General features: G+C 41.6%; 2 protein-coding genes across 3 annotated transcripts in view; one reads left to right on the forward strand and one right to left on the reverse strand.

Annotated features, from left to right (window-relative positions):
• Positions 1–5,176: 5,176 nt before the first annotated feature.
• On the reverse strand, positions 5,177–8,069 carry ccn1 (cellular communication network factor 1). Its single transcript, XM_074668390.1, has 5 exons — positions 7,746–8,069; positions 7,370–7,598; positions 6,626–6,970; positions 6,320–6,522; positions 5,177–6,202 (listed from the first exon to the last, which is right to left on the reverse strand). Exons 1-5 carry the CDS (start codon positions 7,791–7,793, stop codon positions 5,900–5,902), a joined length of 1,128 nt encoding a protein of 375 aa, XP_074524491.1. The 5' UTR covers positions 7,794–8,069; the 3' UTR covers positions 5,177–5,899.
• A 1,266-nt stretch (positions 8,070–9,335) lies between these two features.
• Positions 9,336–24,634, forward strand: part of ddah1 (dimethylarginine dimethylaminohydrolase 1) — a 156,556-nt gene continuing 141,257 nt past the window's right edge. Inside the window, exons 1-2 of one of the 2 annotated variants that reach the window (XM_074668392.1) lie at positions 9,336–9,352; positions 19,792–20,124. In XM_074668392.1, the coding sequence (XP_074524493.1) occupies positions 19,825–20,124 (300 nt within the window). In that variant the 5' untranslated portion in view covers positions 9,336–9,352; positions 19,792–19,824. Of the gene's footprint in view, positions 9,353–19,443; positions 19,664–19,791; positions 20,125–24,634 lie in introns of those variants that run through there. The other variant, XM_074668391.1, reaches the window with a different exon arrangement.

The following is a 24,634-nucleotide window of genomic DNA, read 5'->3' on the forward strand; positions in this document are numbered from 1 at the left end:
TTGTGTCACTTTACAGGCACAAAGTTTACAACTCCAATCTTGTCGGTTGGACCCCTTTTTTAGTTCACGGTTCACGGTCATGTACTCATGTACTCATTCTTTTGGTAATTCAAGTAATGAAGTACATGGATTACTGTAAATTCCCATCCCTAATGATTATACACTTATCTGGAGATACTTTTGGGTATTAGAACACCTTTAAGGTTGAAATAAAAGTCATCTTAGTCTCACTGAAACTTTCTCTGTCCACAGAAGAAACACGTGTTACTAAAGAAACGGCAGAGGAGACAGTGAATCTGGACCATAGAACAGTAAATTGTGTCTTCAAATATAGATTGTAAAGTTCAGACAGTGTGTGAGTCAAGGCTTCAGAAATCTGACAGATTTGTTCTGAGCTGAGCAGAGCGGGTAGTTGAAGTGTTGTATGAGAAATCCTGAGACATCGATTGGTTAACAGTGAAAGGGAGAAAAGGGGAAAATGACATCTTCTGCTGACGTGATCTCATTGTTCTGCCCGTGTTCAACAATAGCACGCAGCGCCCGCCAACATTAGCTCAGCTGCTGACAGCATGTGCCCCCTTGGAGATTCTTCAGTCGAACATTGTCATTGCAGACGCCCAAAGACTCCTCTCTGCTTCTTCCATCAATGCTCGACTTGTTCGAGAGAAACGACTGCTCCAGTAGCCGGCGGCCTTCTGGGAACAGACTGAACACTCACACAGCCTGGGAGGGAATGGACTCTGAGCCTCATCCTACGCCTCTCCATCCGTTATTCTTATGTAATTACAGATGTGTGTGTGAAGGGTGTGTCTGAGGAGTTGCATCACGGTCACTGTAATGTGTGTGTGTGTGTGTGTGTGTGTGTTCATGCTGAGTTTTAAGAGAGGGTCCCACGCCCTTTTAGATAATGGGAGTCTTTTACATCACTGTGCTTCAGTGACGTTTCACATAAAATATGCCTATTCATCATTCTTATATAAAAACAGAGATGTGCAGCCAGTTTGCTGCACATGTCGAGGTTTTCAAACTTCAGGTGTGATCAGGTGAAAGTGGCAGATACAGTTATGTTCATAATAATAGCAGTGTGTTGAAAAAGGTAAGTAAACCTCAAAATTCTTCAAATAAATTTTATTTGAAGACAAACAAATGCATTGGGGACAAATGCACATTCTTTTCCAAAGCAAAAACAATTGAAAAAGTGATTGAATTTGATAATATTTTACAGAAAGTCAAGAAATACAATGTACAAAAAAAAAGCAGTGTTGACATCTTTATTTACAAACTCAAAAATGTAATGTATATATAAAGAAATTCTCGATGATTCAACTTTCCTGAGAATCATAAACTAATATTTAGTTGCATAACCACGGTTTCTGATAACAGCTTCACATCTGTGGCGCATGGAGTCGACCAACTTCTGGCACCGGTCAACGGGTATTGAAGCCCAGGACAATTGTACTGCGTTCCACAACCATGATTTTGCTCGCTTGCTGGTGTGTTTGGGGTCATTGTCTTGTTGAAATACCCTTTTCAAGGGCATTTCCTCTTCAGCATACGGCAGCATGACTTCTTCCAGTATTCTGATGTACTCAAACTGATCCATGATCCCTGGTATGCGATAAATAGGACCAACACCATAGTACGAGAAACATCCCCATACCATGATGCTTGCACCACCATGCTTCACTGTCTTCACTGTGTACTGTGGTTTGAATTTAGTGTTTTCAGGTCGTCTGACAAACTGTCTGTGACCCTTCGACCCCAAAAGAACAATCTTAAGCCGTGTTACCACCAAGCAGCCCGGTTCGGATCGTCTCGGTACGGTGCGCTTTTAATGGCGTTTCCACTGACTAATCCCGGGACGGATCCCTAAAAACCGAGACGAGCCGTCGCACTTTTTTGGGACCCTTTCGTATGGGTGCCAGACTGAACTGATTCGCTCTCAGAAGGTGGAGCAACACACTGCAGACCGTTGATTGGTCAAAAGAATCGTCACTTACCCCGACAGCGGCTGCATTTCTCCTGGCGGCTCACAGACTTCTCTGAAACGAAGCTTGATTGCACTTTGTAAAAGAGAGTTACATGAAAATCACAGAGAGGACGAAATGCTGCATGTCTTCCATCCGTGCTCTTTGTTTACTGTGTCGCGTTTTCTTCTTTGTTGGATTTAATAGCGGGGTAAGCTGCTACGGTGTCGCGTTATTGTTTACTAGCTGTGGCTTCTGGCATCCGGCTTACATGCCGCCCACCACAAGAGGGCACAGTTTGCTGTGGAAACGCAAACGGGATCAGACTTAACTGTCCCAAACCGTCCCAAACCGCACTGAACCGACCCGGACTGCTTGGTGGAAACGCAGCTTTACTCTCATCAGTCCACAAAATATTGCGCCATTTCTTGGTAGGTCAGTTAATGTGTCCTTTGCTAAATTGTAACCACTTCAGGACATGTCTTTTTTTTAACAATGGGACTTTGCGTGGGCTTCATGCTGGAAGCTTGGCTTCACACAGGCGTCGACTGATTGTTACAGTACTCACAGGCAACCTTAGATCTTCTCTGATCCTCCTGGAGCTGATCACTGGCTGAGCTTTTGTCATTTTGGTTATTCTCCGATCCATTCGAATAGTTGTTTTTCTTTTCCATCCTCGCCGTTCTGGTTTTGGCTGCCACTTTAAAGCATTTGAAATCATTTTAGCTGAACAGCCTATCATTTTCTGAACCTTTTTATAGGTTTTCCCCTCTTTTATTAACTTCTTCATCAAAGAACGCTCTTCCTCTGAACAGTGCCTTGAACGACCCATTTCACTCTGTTTTTCAAGGACAAATGCACAGCCAGCATGAGCAGCGTCAGTTGTCTTGATCTTTATATAAGGGCCACCTGTTTAACACCTGTTTTTGTCACACAATCAATTACCTCACTAATTGAACTAAGCACTGCTTTTTTTTTGAACACACCCCTTTCAGTTAATGATTCAGTTTCACAGAATCAGCAGCATGCACGTCATGCCTGTTGGGTCTGCTGGTTTTCTATACCTTTCTTAAACCTTCTAGAAACTTACTTGCAGTGTAGAAGTTGAAAATCTAACAAAAACAGAGATTTATCTTGCTATTGATGTGGGACTGCTATTATTTTGGACACAACTGTGCATGTCAAACATGGGATGCTTTTCTACAACTTGTCCAGCAGATGGCGCCTTCCAAAACAAATCTCTGCTTCTGCTTTTGTACTTGGTGACCAGCCTCTCACCCTCCTTACTACTCACCCATGGGTCCCTTATAACAGTGAGTATTATCCTGAGGTTATAGACAGGGGGGTTGTAAAAAAAGCTGACATCAGTGCTCAGCAGCTTCCAGCGTGTTGTAATGGCCACTCTTGGTGCTGTTAGCTTCTGGTTGCACAGCATTACGTAGTGCCTGATGAAGCTTTAATGCTAATGTCTTTGTCATATAAACACTTTCTGGGTTCAGGGAATGAGGTAGGCTCTGGGTGATTTAATTGCAGGAGTTTTATGTGGGAGAGTGTGATGGTTTTCACAGGTTTGTGCCCTGCTGGCTGGGATAACAGGATTAATTTCTCACGAGCATGACGAGATCTTCTGGTACAGTTAAGTTTGAAGGATTGTGCTCCTGTCTCTGTGGTCTGTCAGTACTTTATAAAGGAATGCTACAGATGACTTTAAAGACGGCTCAGGTGCCGTTACATAACCAAGTTAACTGCATTGTGTTAACAAGACAAATGACAGTCACTTTCCAAGCTGTGTAGTGCGAAGATGGAAGTACCAGACGGACGTAGAGCAAAAACAGAACAGCGCTCCCTGAAAGTGTTTGGACTGTAAATCCGGCTGCATGGGGCAGACACACATCTTTGTGATTAGGTAAACCTCGGGAGCCTTTCATGTGAGCAATCTGCAAAACCTCAGCGGGCACATCCTGTGAGGTATGCAGCTCAATCAAAGGCGATGTGTCCTGCTCAACCTCTTATTAAACACACTCCATTTAGACTCATTTCCAGCAGCTTTGCAGGAATGCTGTGCAGGCACGCTGCTGCAGATAGCCGGCCCTCTTTCTACTTGTTTGTGAGGAGATAAAATGCCTTTTTGTGGATAGCCTACAAGCGTGCACCCGGGAGTGTTTGTGTATATTTGGAAAATCTTCTTAGCTAAAGTGAACATGTTGCTCTGAAATATTTTCCAACATCTGCCGCCCATCAGGATGTCTGCTTTCTGAGCCACTGCTGCATTCCTGAGCCGCTCCCTCTACCTGGATCAAAAAAAGAAACCCTTCCCTGTCGTTGCCCCTGAGCTCTGCTCTCCTCAGACTGTGCTGCAGGTATTTGTACCAGGTGCAGGAATCTGCCACCAGAGAAAAATAAAAAGTAACACCCCTGTCTCTGACTGATGGTTACGCTGTTGGTGTCAAGTGGTGTTAGCGACAGTAGCTGGAGAAGCTGGGGTAGAAAGTATGTTACCCTGTTTCCTGTCCTTCCCCTGCTTCTACCTCATAACAGTATTTCTTAATGCTTGTTAAAGTGAAACCTGGAAGGCAGGCTTAATCCCTCACGACTTTGCGGGGCTGTTTACAACTGTTTAGCCGACCCCTGCGGTTTAAGAGCCGGCAGAGGCCAATGCTACTAATTCACTTTTAAAGGCAACTGCTAATGAATTAGGTCAATTTGGTATTGCTCTGCCCCCCGTGTGAAAAAATAAAACATCCCTGGGAATGCATTCTTTGTACACAGCCCATTGTGTGCTATAACAGTCATTGTCCTTCTTGCATGGTGTCTAATCCCAGCCCATTCAGAGCAGCACTTAAGATTCTTGGCATACTCCCATACTCATTGCTACTCGTGGACTTAATCTTTCTCTCCCCCCCCGTCTCCTTCTCGGGTCCAGTCAAGTGTATGGCTTAGCCCGATCAAATGAAAGAGCCTGCTTTAGAAAGGCATTCCAATGCACAGAAAGTCAGGAGAGTGTGAGAGGTTGTGTTATATAAGAAGAGACTGACCCTGCTCGGTGTCTGTCTGAGAATCTGTTGGGTCTACAGAATGATATAACAGGGGGATTTTCTCTGGGAACGCTGGCTTTAAACATCCTCCCCCGGCCCCCTCTGCATATGAGCATTGTCCTTTGTGGCGCGGCGTGGCGCGGCTCAAACAAACTCAACCCAGACGGTGTCATATTTCATAAATAAATCCGTTTTATTTGTAGCATATAAAATTAAATCATTTTACAATTTATTCCAGTATGACACATAATATCCAAATAAAGTAGCTACATTTATTTCGATAAATAATATTAATAACAATAATAAAAACATTCATTCATCCTTTGACATGTTTCGCTTTGTCTTTTTTTCATGAAAGGAGTTCAATAGCTGCCACAAAACATGAACAATAATGCCCACGTCAGGAAGGAATGAAACCGCACACTTGTTAAACAAGTCGACACGGTGACATTTCGGTGTCTTGTTCTTAAGATACAGGATGGTATGCTAATTGAAGTTGCGCATGTGCATATCTACATATACACACGCAAGTCTACAGTCTGTGTCATGTCTGATGTAAAGGATCAAAATATACACAGTGAATTGATATCAGAGACTAACATAAATGTACAAATATTAATTACATCTTGCTCCATAACGAAGCTACTTCAGATGCTCCATTAATACGAAGCAGTTCATAGTTGGGAATGCTGCCGAGTCACAGCAAACAGTGCACTTCATTGAGTCCTCATGATGTAAGCCCACAATTCCTTGGGAATCTAGTTACAACAAGAAGCTGGTAGTTGATTGGTAAGTCTATTTACACCCCTGCATTCATCTGGACCGCCAATGGCCGCCAGTACTGCTGATGATGTCTTTCTCTCGCTCAAGGCCTCAAGGCTTTGGACCAATCACCAATCAGTCTCTGAACTTGTGGATGTCGTTGGAGAGGCGGTAGAAAGGGTAGGAGGCTTCGTTGGCATGGGGACAGTTGTAGGTGCACTTGCAGGACTCGATCATCATGATGTTCTTGTTGAAGGCCTCGCCGTCCTCGCAGCGGAACTTGACGCGGATGGTTCTGGTGTCGTGGGGGCTGCAGCAGCGGCCGTCCACGCAGGCGCCGCAGTACTTGGGCCTGTACTTCTTCAGGCTGGAGCAGCCGGCGTAGGTGAACTTCACGGGCTGGCTGGACTTCTTGGTTCGGCTGCACTTCTTTCCTTTCTGCAGAGGAACGAACAGGAGGAGACGCAGGTGAGTTGTGCATTCAGGTGAGGATAAAGTGCAGATCTGGTATCGAGCATGCATCGGTCTCGTGAAGTCTTGGTGGCTCAAGCTTACCTTCAGACTGGAGTAAGGTGACTGTGTGCATGGCCGCACTTCACAGATCCGGGTCTCTTTGACCAGCTTGCACTCGCTGTTGTTGTTGGTGACTCTGGTGGAGATCCCTGTTCCACAGCTCTTGGAGCACTGGGACCAGGGCGTGGTTTGGACGATGCACTTCTGGCTGTCAAACATGTGGACTTCAGGCTGTGGTCTGAATGCTGTGAAAGGAGACAGAAAAACATTAGCATCCCAGAATCCTCACATCTCAAGAGCCTTTGTGAACAAATCCAGGATGAGAGTCTTCTTCTTCTTCTTTCTTACCTGGTAGAGACTTGAGTCCCCCCTTGACGATGGCGATGAGCTCGTTCCTGTTGGTGAGGTCTCGTTCTGACTCATCAGTCAGCATGTCCTTGCCAAAGATCTTCTCCAGGATGTCTGTCTGCTTGCCATCATCACACACCCACTCTTCGCAGCACTGGCCTGCCACCTTGACCAGCCTTGGGTTGGCACAGCCCAGGTTGGGCAGGGAGAGCTCCTGCGGGCACAGCGCGAGGCATCCCACCGCCCCGTCGATGCATGTGCACTGGTGTTTACAGTTGGGCTGGAAGCTCTCTCCATTCTGGTAGATCCTGCTGTTGTACTCGCAGGGTCGGCCCTCTGACTTGGCTGCAAGGGGGAGAAAAAAACAGGAGGAAAGGAATGTTATTCTTTCCTGCTCTGCTTGGAAAAGTCTGCAGAAGACATCACATGGCTGCCAGGTAAGGATCAGTTAAACTGTGAAATTCTTGAGGCTGCCTGAGGAGTCTTTTTTCCCTCCACAGTGGGCTGTCTGTGCTGGGAGTTTAGTCTAAGTTTCCTCCTATCTGCATTCCTCAGCGTTGAAATCACACAGCTCCTCATACTCCTCAATCAAACCTCTTATTATAAAGAATCTCTTCAGACTGGGTGAGCTGCATGCACATCTCAAGCTGTACGATCTTTCCAGAAACTCCTGAATCACCTCCTTTATTTTACCAAGCGTCAGTGAAGCATGCACATCTGGAGCTGGAGAGTCTTTGTACATACCTCGACAGATGCCACGAGTTGTAGCAGCAGCAAAGCTCGCCCCAAAGTTACACTCCAGCCCTTTGGTGTGGTCGCAGGGCTCGGTCAGGCTGCAGTCTTCGTTCAGCTGCCTGGCGCACACTTTGCAGAAGCCGCAGCCGTCCAGGACGACGCTGACGCCGGGTGCGCACTTGGGCATCTCCAGGGGACACTCAGACACGGAGGGGCATAAAGGGGAGGAGGAGAGGACCTACAGAAGCAACCAAACCCTCTATTAAACACTGAACTCTCAAGCCCTTACGCACAGAGTATCCCACAAGTCACAGAAACACTCTCAACATAAGCGCAGAGATAACCAAACTGCTCTTGTTCAGGCTGGAAAAGAGAGAAAACTCACCAAGTTGAGGCTTCCGAGGAAGGTAACGACAACAGAAAGCATCAGCATCTTGGATAAAAGTCTTCTGCGTATTCAAGAGGAATCCAAAAAGTAGGTAAAGTCTGTCTTCGGAGGAGTCCTTAGGTATTCCCTCGCTCGGTCGGTTTGTTTGCTGGTAGTCTCTGCTCTTAGAGGCTCCTTTAGAGAAGTTGAGTCTCTCGGTAAAGCGCTTGCAGTCTGCTGAGGTCCGGCCACCTCCGGACTTTTATACAGTAGTGGGAAGCTGACGTCGTTCCTGGGCTGCCTGCTGAACTGTTCCCAAACTATGCCAGGAATGTTTCTCGGCGCATTTTCCATCCAAGACCTAAGCTCCACCCTGTCTAAACCTTTCTCTTTTTTTCGCTCCCAAATGGATTTTTCCCCCTGGATCCCATCTGAACACACTTTTCCGTCTCACATTTTTCCCTTCTTGTTTATCCCTCCTTTCATTTTCTTCCTCTGCTCGCTTCTCACATCTATCAACCCGGGACGAAAAGTCCACTTCTCCTGTGATAAAAATCCTCAAGTTAGGCTGCTTTTACTGCCACTTCTTTGAGAGTTTTTTTGGAGCGTTCCTCCCTTCTCCTTCTCACACACACACAAGAGAGTGACATGAGATCATTTGGTATTCTTAGTTTCTGTGACGTCCTTCATTTGAAACAGCGTCCTCTTGTAATGTTTTCAAAACAAGCAAAATAACACCACAGCCTGACATCACTGAGCGTAAAAAGCGCAGGAAAGTCAGTTTAAAGTGATCACAGCGTGGATTGTTCACCGCGTCGTTACGCTCAGTCATTGCTGTGTGCGTAAAGCGTGTTCTGATAAATGCTCTTTGATTAAGTCACTTTTACAGCTTGTTGCAGCGGCCACGTTTAAAATAGGTGTCTGTGAGCAGAAATACGTTTACCAGTGTCTATTTCTGGCTCTCCAGCGCCTTTATTCGGAGGAGCTAAGCGTTTCCAGATGCGCACCAGAGCTCAGACGTAACAATATTGCCATATTTGGTATGGCAGTAGCCTACATTATTAACATATTTCTCTCGCTTTGGCCAGCAGACCACAAAGCATTCCTGACAGCTCAAAGCCTTGTTAAATATGTTCTTCATGCAGGGAAATTCCTCCACATTCATTCCTTGTGGCAATTTGACTTTTTCACGCAATCTGTCCATCACGCTTGGATGGGGGGGAGTGGGTCCTGTTGTAGGTAAAGTGATCCAATTTTCCACGAGACATGTTGTGGTGTTGGTGGGGGGAGACAAATACCTGCAAATGCCTGCTCTTTGTTTCTTTCTCTACTTTTTTTTACACCAGGGGTCTCAATAAGTCCCTTCCGCAAAGTTTTCAAATGATCTCGATTGATGAAAACTTTTTTTTTGGTGTTACCAACGAAGCGGAGACGCGCGTAAAGGCGCGTAAAAGCAATAACATCGCTACGAAGATGCCAAGGGAGATAGTTTGCGTGGGGACAGAGGGTTTGCTTGTGTTGTACAGTGATCGGACACTTCACTTTTTTCTCCTCATGTGTAGTTTGAACATGACGGGAGGTTGAGACAGCAGCGCCAGACGCAAGACGCCTGGAGAGGCTCTCCGGTGAGTTTCTGCTTCTTTTCTCTATGAATATGAATGCGACGAGTTAACAAACTGATTAAAGTCCAATAAAAAACTTCTTAAGTGGCTTTAAAGAAATGTTAAACTTTTAAAACTGACGCGCAAACATCTAAACCTCCGAACAAAAGTGGGTAAACAGCTGGAAAAGGTGTTTTGTGCGTCAAACGAGGACTGTGGGTGTTTACAGGCTGTCTGAACCGAGCTGTGCATGTTTTTTGTATTTCTAAAAAAGTCCCAGTTGTCAAGAATCACAGCATATTTGAAATACAATACTCATGTGATAACATAATAAACAGATCCGTTTAGTCTGTGTCTGCGGAAAGTATGCAGACTGGGGGTGTGTGCAGGCTTTTTGGACAGGGGGTGTGTCTGTCTGAGCACATGTGCAGCGCTCCTTTGGTGTGTACTTCCAAGGCATGCTTCTCTAATGTGTGGGCCTATTTGCATATGTTAATGTGGTTTTTTATGCTAAAACACATTACTTCTAAAAAGAAGCCACCTTTGAGATGGGCTTGTAGCTCCTCACTGATAAATGTTATTTGTTTCAACATAAAAATATGATGTAAAGTCTTTAAACCATTCACCCTTTAAAAGCAACACCCAAAACTTGTGTAAATTTGATTCTACATCCTTTTTTTCTGTTAGACAAGCCTTAAAATAACCCTAATGCTTAAATTTGGAGGACAGTGGAGCAGTACACTGCAAAAAACAAAGATCTTCTCAAGTGTTTTTGTCTTCTTTTATGTCAAATTTGTCTTGTTATACCTGATATGAGCCACATTCAACTTATCAGTCCAGAAAAAGTCTTGTTTTAAGTTATTTCAAGACAAAAATGAGATCTGAATTGCTTTGAACAAGTAAATAAATCTGCCAATGGAACAAGAAGTAATTGGCTTCCTCAACATTTTATATTTGGCTAAAAAAATATTTTGTTCTTCTGACACCAACAGAAGTTGTCTTGTGTCAACCCTTGTCTCAGTTTGGTTGATTTAGACTTGTTAGTTATTTAACTTCTTCAGGTAGTTGTTTGAAATAATTAATCTATTTCAACTCACAACTGAAGTTTTTAGTTAATTTAACCTCACGTTTTTGTTTATACCAATTATATTAGTCAGCAAACTTAACTTGACATTTTGAATCTATTCCACTGACAAGTTATATCATGGAGCTTAACAGTCAGATTTATGCCACGAAGTCAAAACATCTGGCTCATATCATGGGAGGTAGACAGTATGCTGCAAAAAACTGAATCTTATCAAGTGTTTTTGCCTTATTTTAAGCAAAAATTGTCTCATTATATTCAGTATGGGCCCCATGTAAATGATCAGTCCAGAAAAATGTCTTGTTTTAAGTTATTTAAAGACAAAAATGAGGTCTGAATTGCTGTAACAAGTAAAAAAAATCTGCCAATGGAACAAGAAAAAGTTTTCTAGAAAATTTGCTTGAAACTAGAATAATGTTGTAATACAAGAAGCTTTTCTCTTGTTCTATTGGCAGATTTTTTATCTTGTTACAAGCAATTCAGACCTCATTTTTGTTTTGAAATAACTTGAAACAAGACATTTTTCTGGACCAGTCAGGTGAATGTGGCTCATATTAAGTCTAAAAAGACATTTTCTACTGAAAATAAGACAAAACACTTTATAAGATTTCAGTTTTTTGCAGTGTACACCCATGCCATGTGGCTCAGACAGTCTGGAATCACCCACAAAACTTTTTGTAGTGTAGCAGGGTGTCATATCTGTGGCGTACCCTTTTTACTTACAGTGACAATAACCTTCAGGTCACAATTCTCAGAAGCATTCTGGGTAATAGCTTTAAAGCTGTAGCTTTAGTAAACAACCGGGTAGGGCTAAGATGAGCTGAGAATCAGGAAACAAAGTGCAGCAGCAGACCTCTGAGGATGATCCTCAGTATGTGACAGTTACAACCATAGCTAAGTGTTACCCCTTGATGCCTGTGTCGTAAATTTGCAACACACCCCGTCAGGTCTTGATGCAGCTGAAACGACCTTTGTATCTCATTATTACCTTTTGGATCATATTCTACACAAACCAAAGATTGTATCAGATCCACTATGTCACAATATATTGGTCAGGGGATGAATTTCTCATGTCTGTATATATAAAATAACTTAGTTATAGGGATGCATGATATTGGATTTTTGTCGATATCTGATATGCCGATATATCGAAACCCCTTTTGGCCGATACTGATACCGATAATCCCAAGTTTGTTTGTTTTTTTTCACTGTAAAGAAAGCTAAGTCTTTCCTGTACTGGAATTTATATGTTACTCTTATTGTGACGGTCTTATTTGTTTAAGAAACACACATAAAACAAGACAAAAAACATTTGATTTTACCATAAATAAGGATGTATTATTTTTTCAAACTCAAGACATTCAGTATTGAAATACGGAAAAATAATTTCTTTAGATCACATGAACTTTAAATGTACAATGCATTTTGAACCATAACCAAGTTGCATTTGATTATTTTAGAGCTACTGTAACAACCTGGTGACAGACACAGAGCTCTGCAGTGCAAATAAATGAAGTGATACATTTTATTTAAGGAGCTTATTTTTCAGATGGAAAATAATAATAATCCTAACTGAATAGCACCTTATTGGCAGAAATTTTCATATCTGCCGATACCGATAAACATGTTTTTAAGCTTTTATCAGCCGATACCGATATTGTGCCAATAATATCGTGCATCCCTTCTTAGTTATAACTATTGTGTGTACTATACTCAAATTCTCCACTTAATTCAACACCTGTAAGAATGCAAAAACGCACAAAAGCGATCTGTTTTTATAATTGTTAGTTAATTTAGGCAGTAAGGGGTTAATAAGAAAACTATTCAAAAAAGGATTTAATGATCAATGAAAAATCTGCTTTCAAGAGCAAAAAATGCATATTTTTAAGTCACTCATTCCCACAATGCACCTCAGTAACAGTCACAAAAACGTGGTGAGGTAAGTATTTTGAACCCCGCGCCCACCTGAATTCCTTCACTGCCAACTGGACATGCATTTTCTGATTTATTTGGACATAGTTTTTCAAGTGGAAAGATGTTTTGTAGTTGAGGTAATGCCAACTTATTATTAAGAGTTATCACAACAGGACAGAGCTGGGATCCAGTTTATTTCCTGCACAGGATATCCTAACTATGTGGAAGTGCATCATAAACTTCTCCTTTCTGTCTCTGCTATGTTGACCCCATGTATACTACGTGTGTGTCTGCATGTGTGTTTATGACTTCATGCATGCATCCACCCGTGTTCCAGCTGTAGGAAACAGTGTTGTCATTGTACGTCACTGGAGAATAACATCCACATCAGGAAGTCGTCCAAAATCGGGACATGCGTTTTTTTGTTGTAATTGTCCCTGCATAATAGTTTCCATCAAAGCATGCACACACACATGCACACACACATGTGCACACACAACCCCCCTGAAAATGAGGAGGAGGAGTATCTGTCTCTCTGAGATTATAGCCAGATTATACTCACAGTTATGCTGCTCCTGTTTCTGAGCCCTGAGCCGAGAAGCTAAAGAGATTCACTGTTTCCTAACGTTGGAGAGATCCCGTGTTGAGTCGTGACTCAGTGTGTTGGAAACCCATTGTCAGAACTCACTAGGCGTACTCACACTTGAGGAGAAAACAGCCTCCAGAATCAGTTTCAGGAAATTTGTGGGCCTTTTAAAGTCCAAGTGACAGATGGAAGAGAACAGGACGGCCCTGCGTGTTTAAACAACAGATTCCATTGTAGTATATTCAAGATAAATGTCATAACTGGTATGCAGCTTGTGCTCCCAACACTTCCTTTCTCTGTCAGCTCATGAAGCAGCAGGAAGTCTGCTGAGTTATGGGTCCGTCTCATGTGAAATCGGGGCAGAGATGAGGCCAGCGGTTCAGATACTGAGTCGAGGAAAAGTAGCTGTGACCAGCTCAGGAAGGAAGAACTCTGAATCACAGATTCTTGAAGGAGATTTTGCTGATTCCTTCAGAAATAAAACAGCTCAGACAACGTGTTCAGCCAGATTGACTCTGTTATCTTAACTTAATTAAATGAAAAAGGTCCTGAGAGAGGATGACTGTTTCATAATCACGTTACCACACTACTCCTTCATATCCTGTATTGTATAATTTTTCCCTCAAGATTTTTTGGGGACAGTTTATCCTTAAGGCTGCAGAGTTCACATTTTCCCTGAAACAAATCCAAATAATTAAGAAATATTCTTTTTTTGGACATTTTCTGCTTGATTTTACTGATCGGTTTCACTGCCTTCAAAAGCCGAGCCCTAACCCTAACCCAAAATATATGATGCTACACGTAGACCTATTTCAACGCAACTCAAACTTAATTTATAGATTACATTTAAAACAACCATTGACCAAAGTGTTGTACAGATTAAAAGCAGCAAAATAACAGGATACAATACTAAGATACATAAAGACACAAAACCAGAGCAAATAAAAATAGAATAAAATAAATTAGAGGTACCGACTGAATTCTGTCAAAAGTACCGGGAACAGATTCACGTAAAAACTAAAGGTACCATGTTTAGGTACCTAAATGCATCCATGTGACTGTGAGGGAGTGGAAGAGTAGGTGATTTTCCATGCTGGGCATGAACACAGCATTACAAGGTTATATATACAGAAGAATAAATATGTCAAATTGAAAAAAAAAGAGATTTTATCATCAGACAAATTTATATTTTGTACCACATGAACACAAAAAGTACCCAAAATTGGAATACTGGTACCAGGTTTAGATACCATATCATTTCAAAAGTAAAAGGTACCCATCTCTACGCCAGATGTCCAGTCACCTTTGATTAAAAGCCAGGGAGAAGAGGTGAGTCTTAAGAGAAGATTTAAAAACCTCAATTGACTTCGCAGATCAGATATCAAGACAAGTCAAGTTTATTTAAAAAGCACATTTAAAACAGGCAAGGTTTGACCAAAGTGCTTGTACAGAATAAAAGATAAAAACACAAAAAAGATACATTAAACTTCATCAAATTAAATTAAATACCAGAGCCAATAAAACCCTAAAATTAAAAGTAAAAATAAAGACATAAATCGTTATGGGATGAAACAATCTCAACCAGAACCAAAAGCAAGGGAGAAGAGATGGATCTTCAACCAGGACTTGTGTTAGGCTCTGGCTGGAGGGTGAACATGCAGCAGTTCACTAAAGTAAAAAGGTGCCAACCCATTGATAGCTTTAAAAGACAATAATGAAATTTTAAAATCAATCCAGGGGAGGCTGCTGACACAAAAGCTCTGTCATCTTTAGTTTTCTGGTTTGGGGGTGACCAGTAGCAGCTGACCGGTCATTCACAGTGTCCTGACAGGGACGTGAGGACGAAGAAGTTTGGTCAGGTATTTGGGGGCAAGGCCATTCAGAGTTTGAAAATAGAGTAGAATAGAATAGAAAATGCTTTATTTATCCCTGAGGGGAAATTCAAGAGTCACAGCAGCAATCAAGAAAACAAAAGTAAGAAAGTGTATAGAAAGTGCAAAAAGGTCCATAACAATCGATAAAGGTTTAAAATCTATTGTAAAAGCAGCAGGGAGCCAGTGCAGTGAAGCTAAGACAGGGAAATGTGGTCCTGCTTGTGTTTACCAGTGAGGAAATGGACAAGTGAGTTCCCCAGTCCAGAATACAGGGAGTTACAATAATCCAGTCTCACGTTGATAAATGCATGGATCACAGTCTCAAAGTCTCTGTGTGGCAGGTTCCCTTTTACTTTCAATAATCAAAATGAACAGTATTTGAAAGTATCTGCTACAGCTGCAGGTTTCAGGAAGCTTCAATGAATTACATGTTCTGTAGAGTTTGCAAGTGAAGAAGTAATTTGCCCAGCATGAAGACTTCCAGTATTTATTTTGAAAACTCACACTTGAATAATTAATGTAGCATCAAATATATGTTAAATGTTTGGCGACCAGGCTCTGACATCATCACTCCTTGCAGATAGCAAGCAAAACATGCTCAACAAAACCTGGCAACAGCTCCCAAATTAAATACCAGCAGAGCCGATAAGCTCTGCAAAGTCTCAGTTGATCAAAGATGAACTAAGTGAACGATCGATTCAAATTTGAAAAGATGGAAATAATCAGCAAATAATATCATTTGACACTGACTTTGTGCATGTATGACTGCCCTTTGAATATCAATCCTTTAAAACTCTTTCCAAACATGTATTTGTGTGCTAACATGTATTCGCTGCAAGAAACTACAAGCTAGGTTTAATGTGACTGTTGCTGTGCTTTAGGCAACCTGTAAGTCATGTTTTTCCCACCTGTAATTCCTGATAGTGCACTAGAACGGCAGTCAAATTCGAAATTATTTGCTGCTCTGGTGTTAGCTAGTTTTCAGTGTATTAATCAACACAAAATAAGCTTCAAAATAACGACAAACACTGTACAATATAAAGTATCAGCTTCTGTTACCTTATGTGCTGTTTCCCCTCCTACATTTTTCCTAAATGAGCACGTTGCAGCTCCTTTGGTTTTTCTCTGAAATGATTAAGAATTATGCTAATAATATCTGCCATGTTGGTTTGTTTACGTACCAGAATTCCTTGCGCTCAAACTGAAGTCGTAATTTGCCAAGAACGCCTTCAGAGATTTCAATTAGGAAATTTCCGAGTTACTGGTTTCCTCAAACGCAGCATATCTCCCTGTTTTGTTTGTGGCTGGACTACATTTCCCAGGATGCCTTTTGACCACATGAAAGTAGACCAGCAAAACAATCTGTTAATAGCATCAGAACATAATGTTCACTTTCAGTATTTTCCTCCAGTGTTGTGTTTGCAGAGAGACCTAGTTGGAGCTGCTTCTAAAGAGTCTCAAGTTACCACTCTTTCCTCTAAAAACCCAGACTTTAACATCTGATCTCCTGTCATGCCATCACTTTCTTTTCTGCTGTAATTAAGCTCATAAATTTGTCTGACTCCTTAGAGATGTCTTCGCTCTGTGCACCTGTGCAATCATGCGAGTCTGTGTCACTTTAGACGTCTGGGATCTCATTATGAGTCCGATCATACCAGACTGAAAAGAGCTGCAGCTTTTTGTGCTGCTTCATCCACAGCTGGGAGGAGCGTGTCTGCTTTCACTCATTTCTTTTATAGCTGCGCAGAGAACAGGCCAGGTGTGCTGGAAGTATGAGGGCTTTCCCTCCGTCTGAAGTAGCCCAAATTCCTCAGCATGGAGCGAGAAGAGACAGAAGAGGGTCTTTTCTTTGGCCGTGTCCATCTGTGATGAGGAATGATGGAAAAAAGGGAGTCTGGGTGGGGGCAGGTGTTAATGTTTGGAGGAGGAGGAGGGTGGTGATCCTGGCCCGAGTGGAAAAAGGAATGTGGGGCTCCTGGAACGTCGTGGAATGTTTCGAGCAGTCAGGGATAATTGAGTGAATTTGGAACAAGAAAAGACAAACCGAGGTCCGGCTGTGGAAGAATGTGCTTCTGGGACGTCTGAAGAAACATTCCATCCATTCAGACGGCTTCAGCCGGCCCAGAGCCTTCCTTAGATGGCACCACGGGGAATATAAGTCTCCTTCCTCCTCCTGTACACACACACACACACTCTCTTTTACCAACACTGTTCTTCCTTTCACACTCCTCACACCCAACACTTCTCTTTCCTCAGAGCAAAGGGGCGGTTTGTGTGCATTCATAGTCTGGGAAACGTGGGACAGGTATCTCAAAAGAAGTTCTCTTAGGCCCCGTTTACACAATGTTTCATCTGAAAACGCTGTGAAAAAAACTGTGTTTACACGGTAAAGGACTGAAAATGCTGTAGTAAGCATGCCAGGCCTGTAGTTGGCGCTATAACAGTCTGGGCCGATCATCTGGTGTATTGGTGGATGCTAAGAGCAGAGGTGGAGCAACAGATGCACATTTTGTTAAAATACAGTCAACAGATTGAGCAGATTCAGCAGCACAAGCACAACATGGTAGTCTGTGATGACTGTAACAACGGTACTGTTGTCCTGCTGTATGCGCTTGAGTGAAGCGAAGCATGACGTCAGTGTTTCGACTAAAAACGCCAGCTTACTGTTTACACAGTAGGGGCCATTTACACATCAGCAGTTATAGAGTGAAACGTAAAAGTTTTGTTGCGTTTCAGCACCGTGTTAGCATGGAAACAGCGTATTAGCCGACCAAAAAAGCAAACTTTTGAAAACGGCCTCCAGAGTGCAATTTTTCTGAAACGCTGCCGCCATTGTTGCTGTGTAAACAGTGAGCCGTGTTTTTAGTGGAAAGGCTTCGCATACAGCAGTACAACAGTACCTGTGTTACGATTGCTGTGGTCTACCGTGTTGTGCTTGTGCAGCTGAGTCTGCTGACTGTCTTTTATACAAAATATGAATCTCTTGCTCCACTTCTGCACTTGGCATTTCTCAATACACCTGATGTTTGGCCCAACTCCACTTCTGTGGAGATCTACTGAAAGCGGCTTCTGAACAAGCCAGTTACAGCGCCAACTAGAGGCCTGGCATGCTTACTACAGCTTTTTTAGTCCCTCTGCGTTTCGGTGTAAACGCAGATTTCTTTCACAGCATTTTTGTGTTTTTGGATGAAACATTGTTGTGTAAACGGGGCTTTAGGTCAGCTGAAACGCTGTTTCAGTGTGAACACTTTTGCGTTTCACCCTAAAACCACTGTAGTGTTAATGGCCCCTTAGACTTTATACTTTGTGTTCTTTTTTCATAACAACTAAAATTTGTCTTATTCTGGACATAAAGCATTGAATAAATGTCTTAATTTACTGTCTATATCATCTTACATTCAAAACATAATAACATCCTTGTCGTTCGTGGTTAAAGTCATCTTAAGTCTACTCTTTAACAGGGAAAACTCAGCCTGTTACTAAATTTAGCTCATTGTTTGGTCCAGCAGTCTTTAAGCTATTCCTCCTTTCAAAGCAATAACCAAATCATTGTGCATTTGATTTAACATCCTATATTTTCTGTAATACAAGCTTAAAAATAACCTAAATGGTTAAATTTACAGAACAGAAAAGCAATAAACTGCAAAAAATAGATATTTTATAAAGTGTTTTTGTCTTATTTTATGTAAAAAAAAAGTTTTGTTATACTTGATATAAGCCACATTCAACTAATCAGATCAGAAAAAATGTCTTGTTTTAATTTTTTTTAAAGACAAAAATGGTGATGATGATGATGATGTTTTAATACAAGTAACTTTTCTCTGGTTCCATTTGCAGATTTTTTAAAACTTCAATTCAGACCTCATTTTTGTCTTTTTTTCTGGACTGGTCAGGTGAATGTGGCTCATATTAAGTCTAAAAGACATTTTCTATTGAAAATAAGACAAAATCACTTGATAATATTTCAGTTTTTTCCAGTGACATAGTATCTTTGTTGTTTATCTTATACTGTACGTGCGCAAGTTGTCATTCAGATGGTTTTAACAGTCATATCACCTCAAAATGGTCTCAGTTTTCAAAAATAATAACATAAAAAGTTATTCTTTTTCTTCATCTGATGGTATTTTTGCATTTAAGCTCTTGGGAAGTCTCAGCATTATTTTAGCTCTGTTTTTCTAAGCTACTAAAAGACTCCTTACAGGAGCTTTAACTGTTTATATCATCAAATGATAAATGGAAATTTTCCTCAAGCACTGTTGTCTTCTCAAAATCTTCTCAAATTATTCCCTTTGTTCATGATGTCACTCATCTAATCACATTAAAAAATTGTCATGATCTGGTTTTGAATTCACTCATCAGACTGTAATGCTGATTTATGGAGTCAGTGTGTGATCAAATCAGAAGAGAGGATGAAATCAAGCTTCCTGAAGCCCTGCTTTGTGAGCTATAGTTCCTTGTTTTGTCCATCCAGCTGTAAATCAAAGAAAGAGTTGGTATAATTAGTTTATCTAATGGAAAAGTTATATTTCTGCTGCTCACTTATTTATAAATTGGCTGAAATTCAAGTCTGGTAACAACCTTGTGGCAGGAATAACATGCATGGAGAGGTAATGGATTGTTCTGCTGTATTTTCCTCCTTTAAGAGCTCATTACACCATGAAGGAGTCTGACTCGCACACTCTGCCTCGCTGATCCAGTGTGAAATTGATTGAGCCACATGTTCCGTGGACTCGGACTGTCACTTGTTGGGCTGCGCGGCTCGCGGGCGGCTGACAGACTCGTCGGCTACACGTGATGGTCGGTGCGCGTCATAGCAGCGCCGTCGCTCGCCTGGAGACTGGAGCAGGACTGACTGACACTGAATGTAGCAGGCTACTGTAAATAAAGAATCAAAACCCAACAAACTAACAGGGAACAAATAAGCACGCCGGGCAGCAGCGGGTTAACTGATAGCAGTTTCTGTCATTCATTCGCTGAAGGTGTTTTTTGCTCCTCTTTTTGTCAGATCTGAGCGTGCCAAGTGAAGGGAAAGCAAAACATGGCTGGTTTAATGGCAGGTTTTGGTCAGTACACCCACGCTATCGTCCGGGGAATCCCTGCGTCCCTGGTCAAAGAGGCGCTCCGGACCAGCCAGGCGGAGGTGGAGGTGGACCTGGCCAAGGCGCGGAGGGAGCACGAGGCGTACGTCGAGGTCCTGGGCACGAGGCTGGGGCTGGAGGTGGTCGAGCTCCCCGCGGACGAGGAGCTCCCGGACTGCGTGTTTGTGGAGGACGCGGCGGTGGTGTGCGGTGACACGGCGCTGATCACCAGACCCGGAGCGGAGAGCAGGAGGAGAGAGGTAGGCAGCAAGTGTCAGCTTTTGTTTGATACGGAGAAATAAAAAGTTTGATGAGAAAGTGGGGAGGGAAAGCGCCCCCCTCCTCTCATCTGAGGTGCCTGTTGTGCTCACAGCATGCAGCTTAACAGTCTGCAGGTATGCATGGTAAATATAAAGGTGGATGAAGCATGTGAAGCTCTCGATCAGAGACAGGTCTTTCTTCCTAAAGTCACTCTATTTATTGTCTGATGCATCTTTATATCTCCTCAAACATGTGGAGAAGTTTCAGCAGCTTATCCCGCACAGAAGCAACATCTCATGCTGCACCTTAATGAGCTCACATTTAAATCTTATTGTGCAGCAAAGCATTATGATGATCAGGCAGGAGGCAACGCCCATTTAGAGAGGACAATGCTTTTACCATGCATGAACAGACTTGTCAGTTTTTAGTCTTTTTAATGTCATATTTTGAAAAAGGATTACATTTTTGCACACTTACAGTCTGCAAATTCACTTTTCCTGGTGATTCACCCCTTTTCATAGTTCCTCCTCTCACATATTTTGCAAGTTTTCAGTCAAAGCATCCTGAAATGTATATTATAACTCCATACCTGACTGGTTAAGAGCATGTCAGCACTTTAGGCTGAATTTGACGACTCTTGACTCATTTTGAGGACAGAAAAACAGTGAGTGTCCCGGTTGCTTAGTGAGAGTAGCTGCAATGTGGGGTAGCAGTGTGTGTGTGGTGTGTGACAATGAGGCGAACGGTAGGATGGCTCCTGTGAAAGCCCCCTGTCATTTCACATCAGAGTCACTCTGCCCTGCTCACTGGTGCTAATGGTCCCCGGCCTCTCTGGCAGCAGGGTTATTGATTGGAAAGCTCGGCGCTGCTGCCTTCTCTCGCCCTGTTCATTTGTGCCGTGGGTGGTGCGAGTTTGGTTTGCGTGCAGTTGTTTGCATCCTATCTGCAGTCGCTACTCAAAGACTTTTTGTTTATTTTTCATGAAAATGAAGCAGTAGACTTGTTTGTCAGCTGAGTCTGAGATGCAGGAGTTTGTTATACATTTGCACTTTTGTAAAAAGCTACAGTTGGGTTCAAATGAACAATGATGAAGCTGTATTCTCTTAGAGATCGCCAAGCTGGAAATGCAGAACACCTGTCTGCCAAACTTTGTCGAACTCTTTGCCCTGCAGTATTTAACAATGCATGTTTTTGGAGCCAGCTTCAGCCTGGTACTCGATGAACTGCAGCTCCAGTTTCCAGCACTGGATTCTGCAGCTTTGTGCTGACCTGCTGCATAGACCAGATTCTTATCACCCTCCTGGTTTGAACACTTCTATTAGATCCAACTCAAATGAATTAAGCTGCTCAATCTACAAACACCATACTTATCATGTAACACCTCAGCTAGCTGTCAACATCCCTCAGGTTATTATGTGTCAATTTAAAACAGCGCCTGAGGAAAGAAAAGTGAAGTTGATACAGATGCTGTGGGAGTAGGAAACAATTCTCTGTCATTAGAAATGATTTTGAGTCCAGGAGGAATAACACGTTGCAGAAAGAGGTTAAAAAAACACAAAAAGATGCAATAAAAAGATGTTTCGGTATATTTCAGACTTCCCTTAAACTTTAGAGGTTTGTGTTCACACTGAAGGAATCAGAATGAGAAATAACCCTAACCAAGGCTGAAACATGGCTGTTGTTACAAATGCTTTCTTTGAGTTTAGAAGTTCTGGAGGAGGAAGAGGAGACTGTTCATCGGATCTACCAACTCATGCATCTTACTGACTCTGTAAAAACAAAAAAAGTTTCGTAAATTCAAAATTCCAAGTAGGGATGCACCATATATATCAGTATCAATATGGGTATCAGCCGATATTCACTCATTACCTGCTGGCCATTTTCAGAGCATCTTGAACGATCTTACAAGTCCCAAATAATATTGTTTTCTCTCACTATGTAAACACTAAAACTACCTAAGAAGAGTGGACTCTCCTCTTTTATGTCTCTCTTCCTGTTTTTGATCCAAAAAACAGACAAACATACTTTTTTTGATCACTCCCATCCCAGACGCTCCATCCTTTAATCCTCTCCATGGTTGTCTTTTTTCACGATCGCACCGCTCTTTCTCCCTGAACTACCTTGACACATCCTCTCAGATTGTTTTATTTATTTATTTATTTATTTTTTACCAATATCAATATTGGTAAATATAGGTATCAGCCAAAATTTTCATATCATTCCCCTAATTTCAAGTCAACATCTGCACAAGATTTCTGAACCGACCACTTGGACCATCTAATAAGTTCTTAGTCAAGTGTGATATAACTTAAACTTTCAAGTTCTATTCTAAGAAATGTGTAAGTTGGGCCAATTTATTATTTTATTCTATTTCATTTATGTATTTTTTTCATAAAATGTACCTTCACTTTGTATGAAAACTTCAGGATTTGAGTCCTACACTTACAAGGTAGCAAGCTGATGTTCAACGATGTCAGCATATTGGTAATGATCACACCTTATTCAACAATTAATCAAACAGTACTTATATATAGGGCTGGACACCTTTCACGTTTGGCAATCGGTACTGGTACTCAATGGTACCAATTTTCTGTACTTTTTTATGTTTATGTGGTAAAAAAATCTCAATTTGCGTAATAATGAAATATATTTATTTTTTCAATTTAACATATTTATTCTTCAATATATTGTCTTGCAATGCTGTGTTCATGTCCAGCATGGAAAATCACCTACTCTTTCACTCCCTCACAGCCGCAAAGATGCGTTTAGGTACCTAAACATGGTACCTTTTTAAATTTACCTGAATGGGTACCCAGGACTTTTGACAGAATTCGGTCCGTACCCCTAAAAGTACCTAATTCGGTACCCATCCCTACTTATACAAAGGGTTTTTCTAACCCCAATAGGGATGCACCAATCCAACTTTTGTGGTTCTGATACCGATCCAATACCAGTGTTAGATAATAACCTTCATTCCCTACTGTAAGGTAAGACTAGTAATGTTTTGGGTAAAAGGCAAAAAAGTGAGTTTATGGAGTTAATATTCATTTAAACTATGAAATATTTAAATGTTAACTATCAAAATAATTCTTCAGAATGTACACAAGTTCTTTTCAAATGTTAACTTTTATACCCTGTTGACTGGTAATGCAGCAAAAAACAAAGCATGTGCATCAGAGAGAATATTTTAAATCAAGTAGCAAAGAGTTCTGGGGAAAAAACAAAAAGGCATAAAGCTGTTTGCCTGGATCGGTACCGATACAGCTTTGAGGGGCACCGATACCACAGATCGGTATTGATGCATCCCTAAACCCCAATGTTTGATGAAGAATACTTGAAAAGTTTAGCTCTAGCCTCAAACCTTTAGTTTGTTTTGCTAACCTAACTTGTGAATTGAGACCAAATTTACACAACAAAGCTGATACAGATAAATGAGATAACGACTTTGAAGTAGTTTGCAACACAATAGGCCAGTTTTTGTTTACTTAACCAAAGAATCATTTTCAGGCCAACAATTTTAAGTTTTTATTTTTACAACGTTTTTGTTATTGAAACATAAAGCCATGATTTGACCTCAGTGAAGGTAGACAGTTGACCATCTCCTGTGTGGAGGAATCACTAACCTGTCTTGGTGCATTTCTGCAGTGCTGGTTGTTAAAACTGCTTCTCTGCTCAAAGGTCGTCAGAGTTAATCTTTGGCCAAAGTGAAGATGCATATTTACTTTTCCTTCTAAGTGTTTTATTGGGCCTTTGTTTGGGTAGCATGTCAGCAAACTGTAGTAAAATATCTCCTTATGTTTGTTGTTTCTCATATTTTATGGAAATTAGTCCAATTCAACAATTGACAGATACAGATTACAGCTATCAGAAATACTTTAGTTATCTTACATGAGAATTTCAGTTGTTACAGCTGCCTTTGTGCTGTGAAAAATTGTGAAAATCAGCCTATAGCTCTCTTAAAATGCACACCCAAACAGGGAAAACACCCAAAAGAAAAACACAAGAGAACAATTTGACATCTTTTGTAAATATGAGATAAAAATAAGAGTTGTGTTATTGCCTTTAAAGCATTTATAAGAGTGGGGACTGGAAACTCTTGCGTCATCGTTTACAGCAGCTATCGTGGCAGCAGATAAGGACCTGCTATAAGTTAAGCAGGTGCATGTGTCTCACACACAGGTCAGAGTTTTCTCAAACTACTTTAAGAGTAAAATATAAACTAACTTTTCATTAACGGCTGATTGATGAATGGTGGATGATTTTGCAGTTAATAAGAAGTCTATCATCAAACTCTCCAGCCTCAGTTTGTGTGGTCAATCCCCTGATTTCATGATGAATGCTCTCACCGCCTGTTTGCTTCATCACTTACTGTTACACCGTCATGTTTGAAGGCCGAAACACTCTTCATATATTCTCCTGTTGAAATAATTACCATCTCCCTTTCACTGATGATTGAATGCCGAGGGCTGATTTCTATCACATAATTACCCTCGTGGTGTTTGAACAGCC

This window comes from Halichoeres trimaculatus, unplaced genomic scaffold, assembly GCF_033239565.1.
Source record: "Halichoeres trimaculatus isolate MK-OKI-2021-1 unplaced genomic scaffold, fHalTri1.1 fHalTri1_scaffold_4, whole genome shotgun sequence".
Lineage (NCBI taxonomy): Eukaryota > Metazoa > Chordata > Actinopteri > Labriformes > Labridae > Halichoeres > Halichoeres trimaculatus.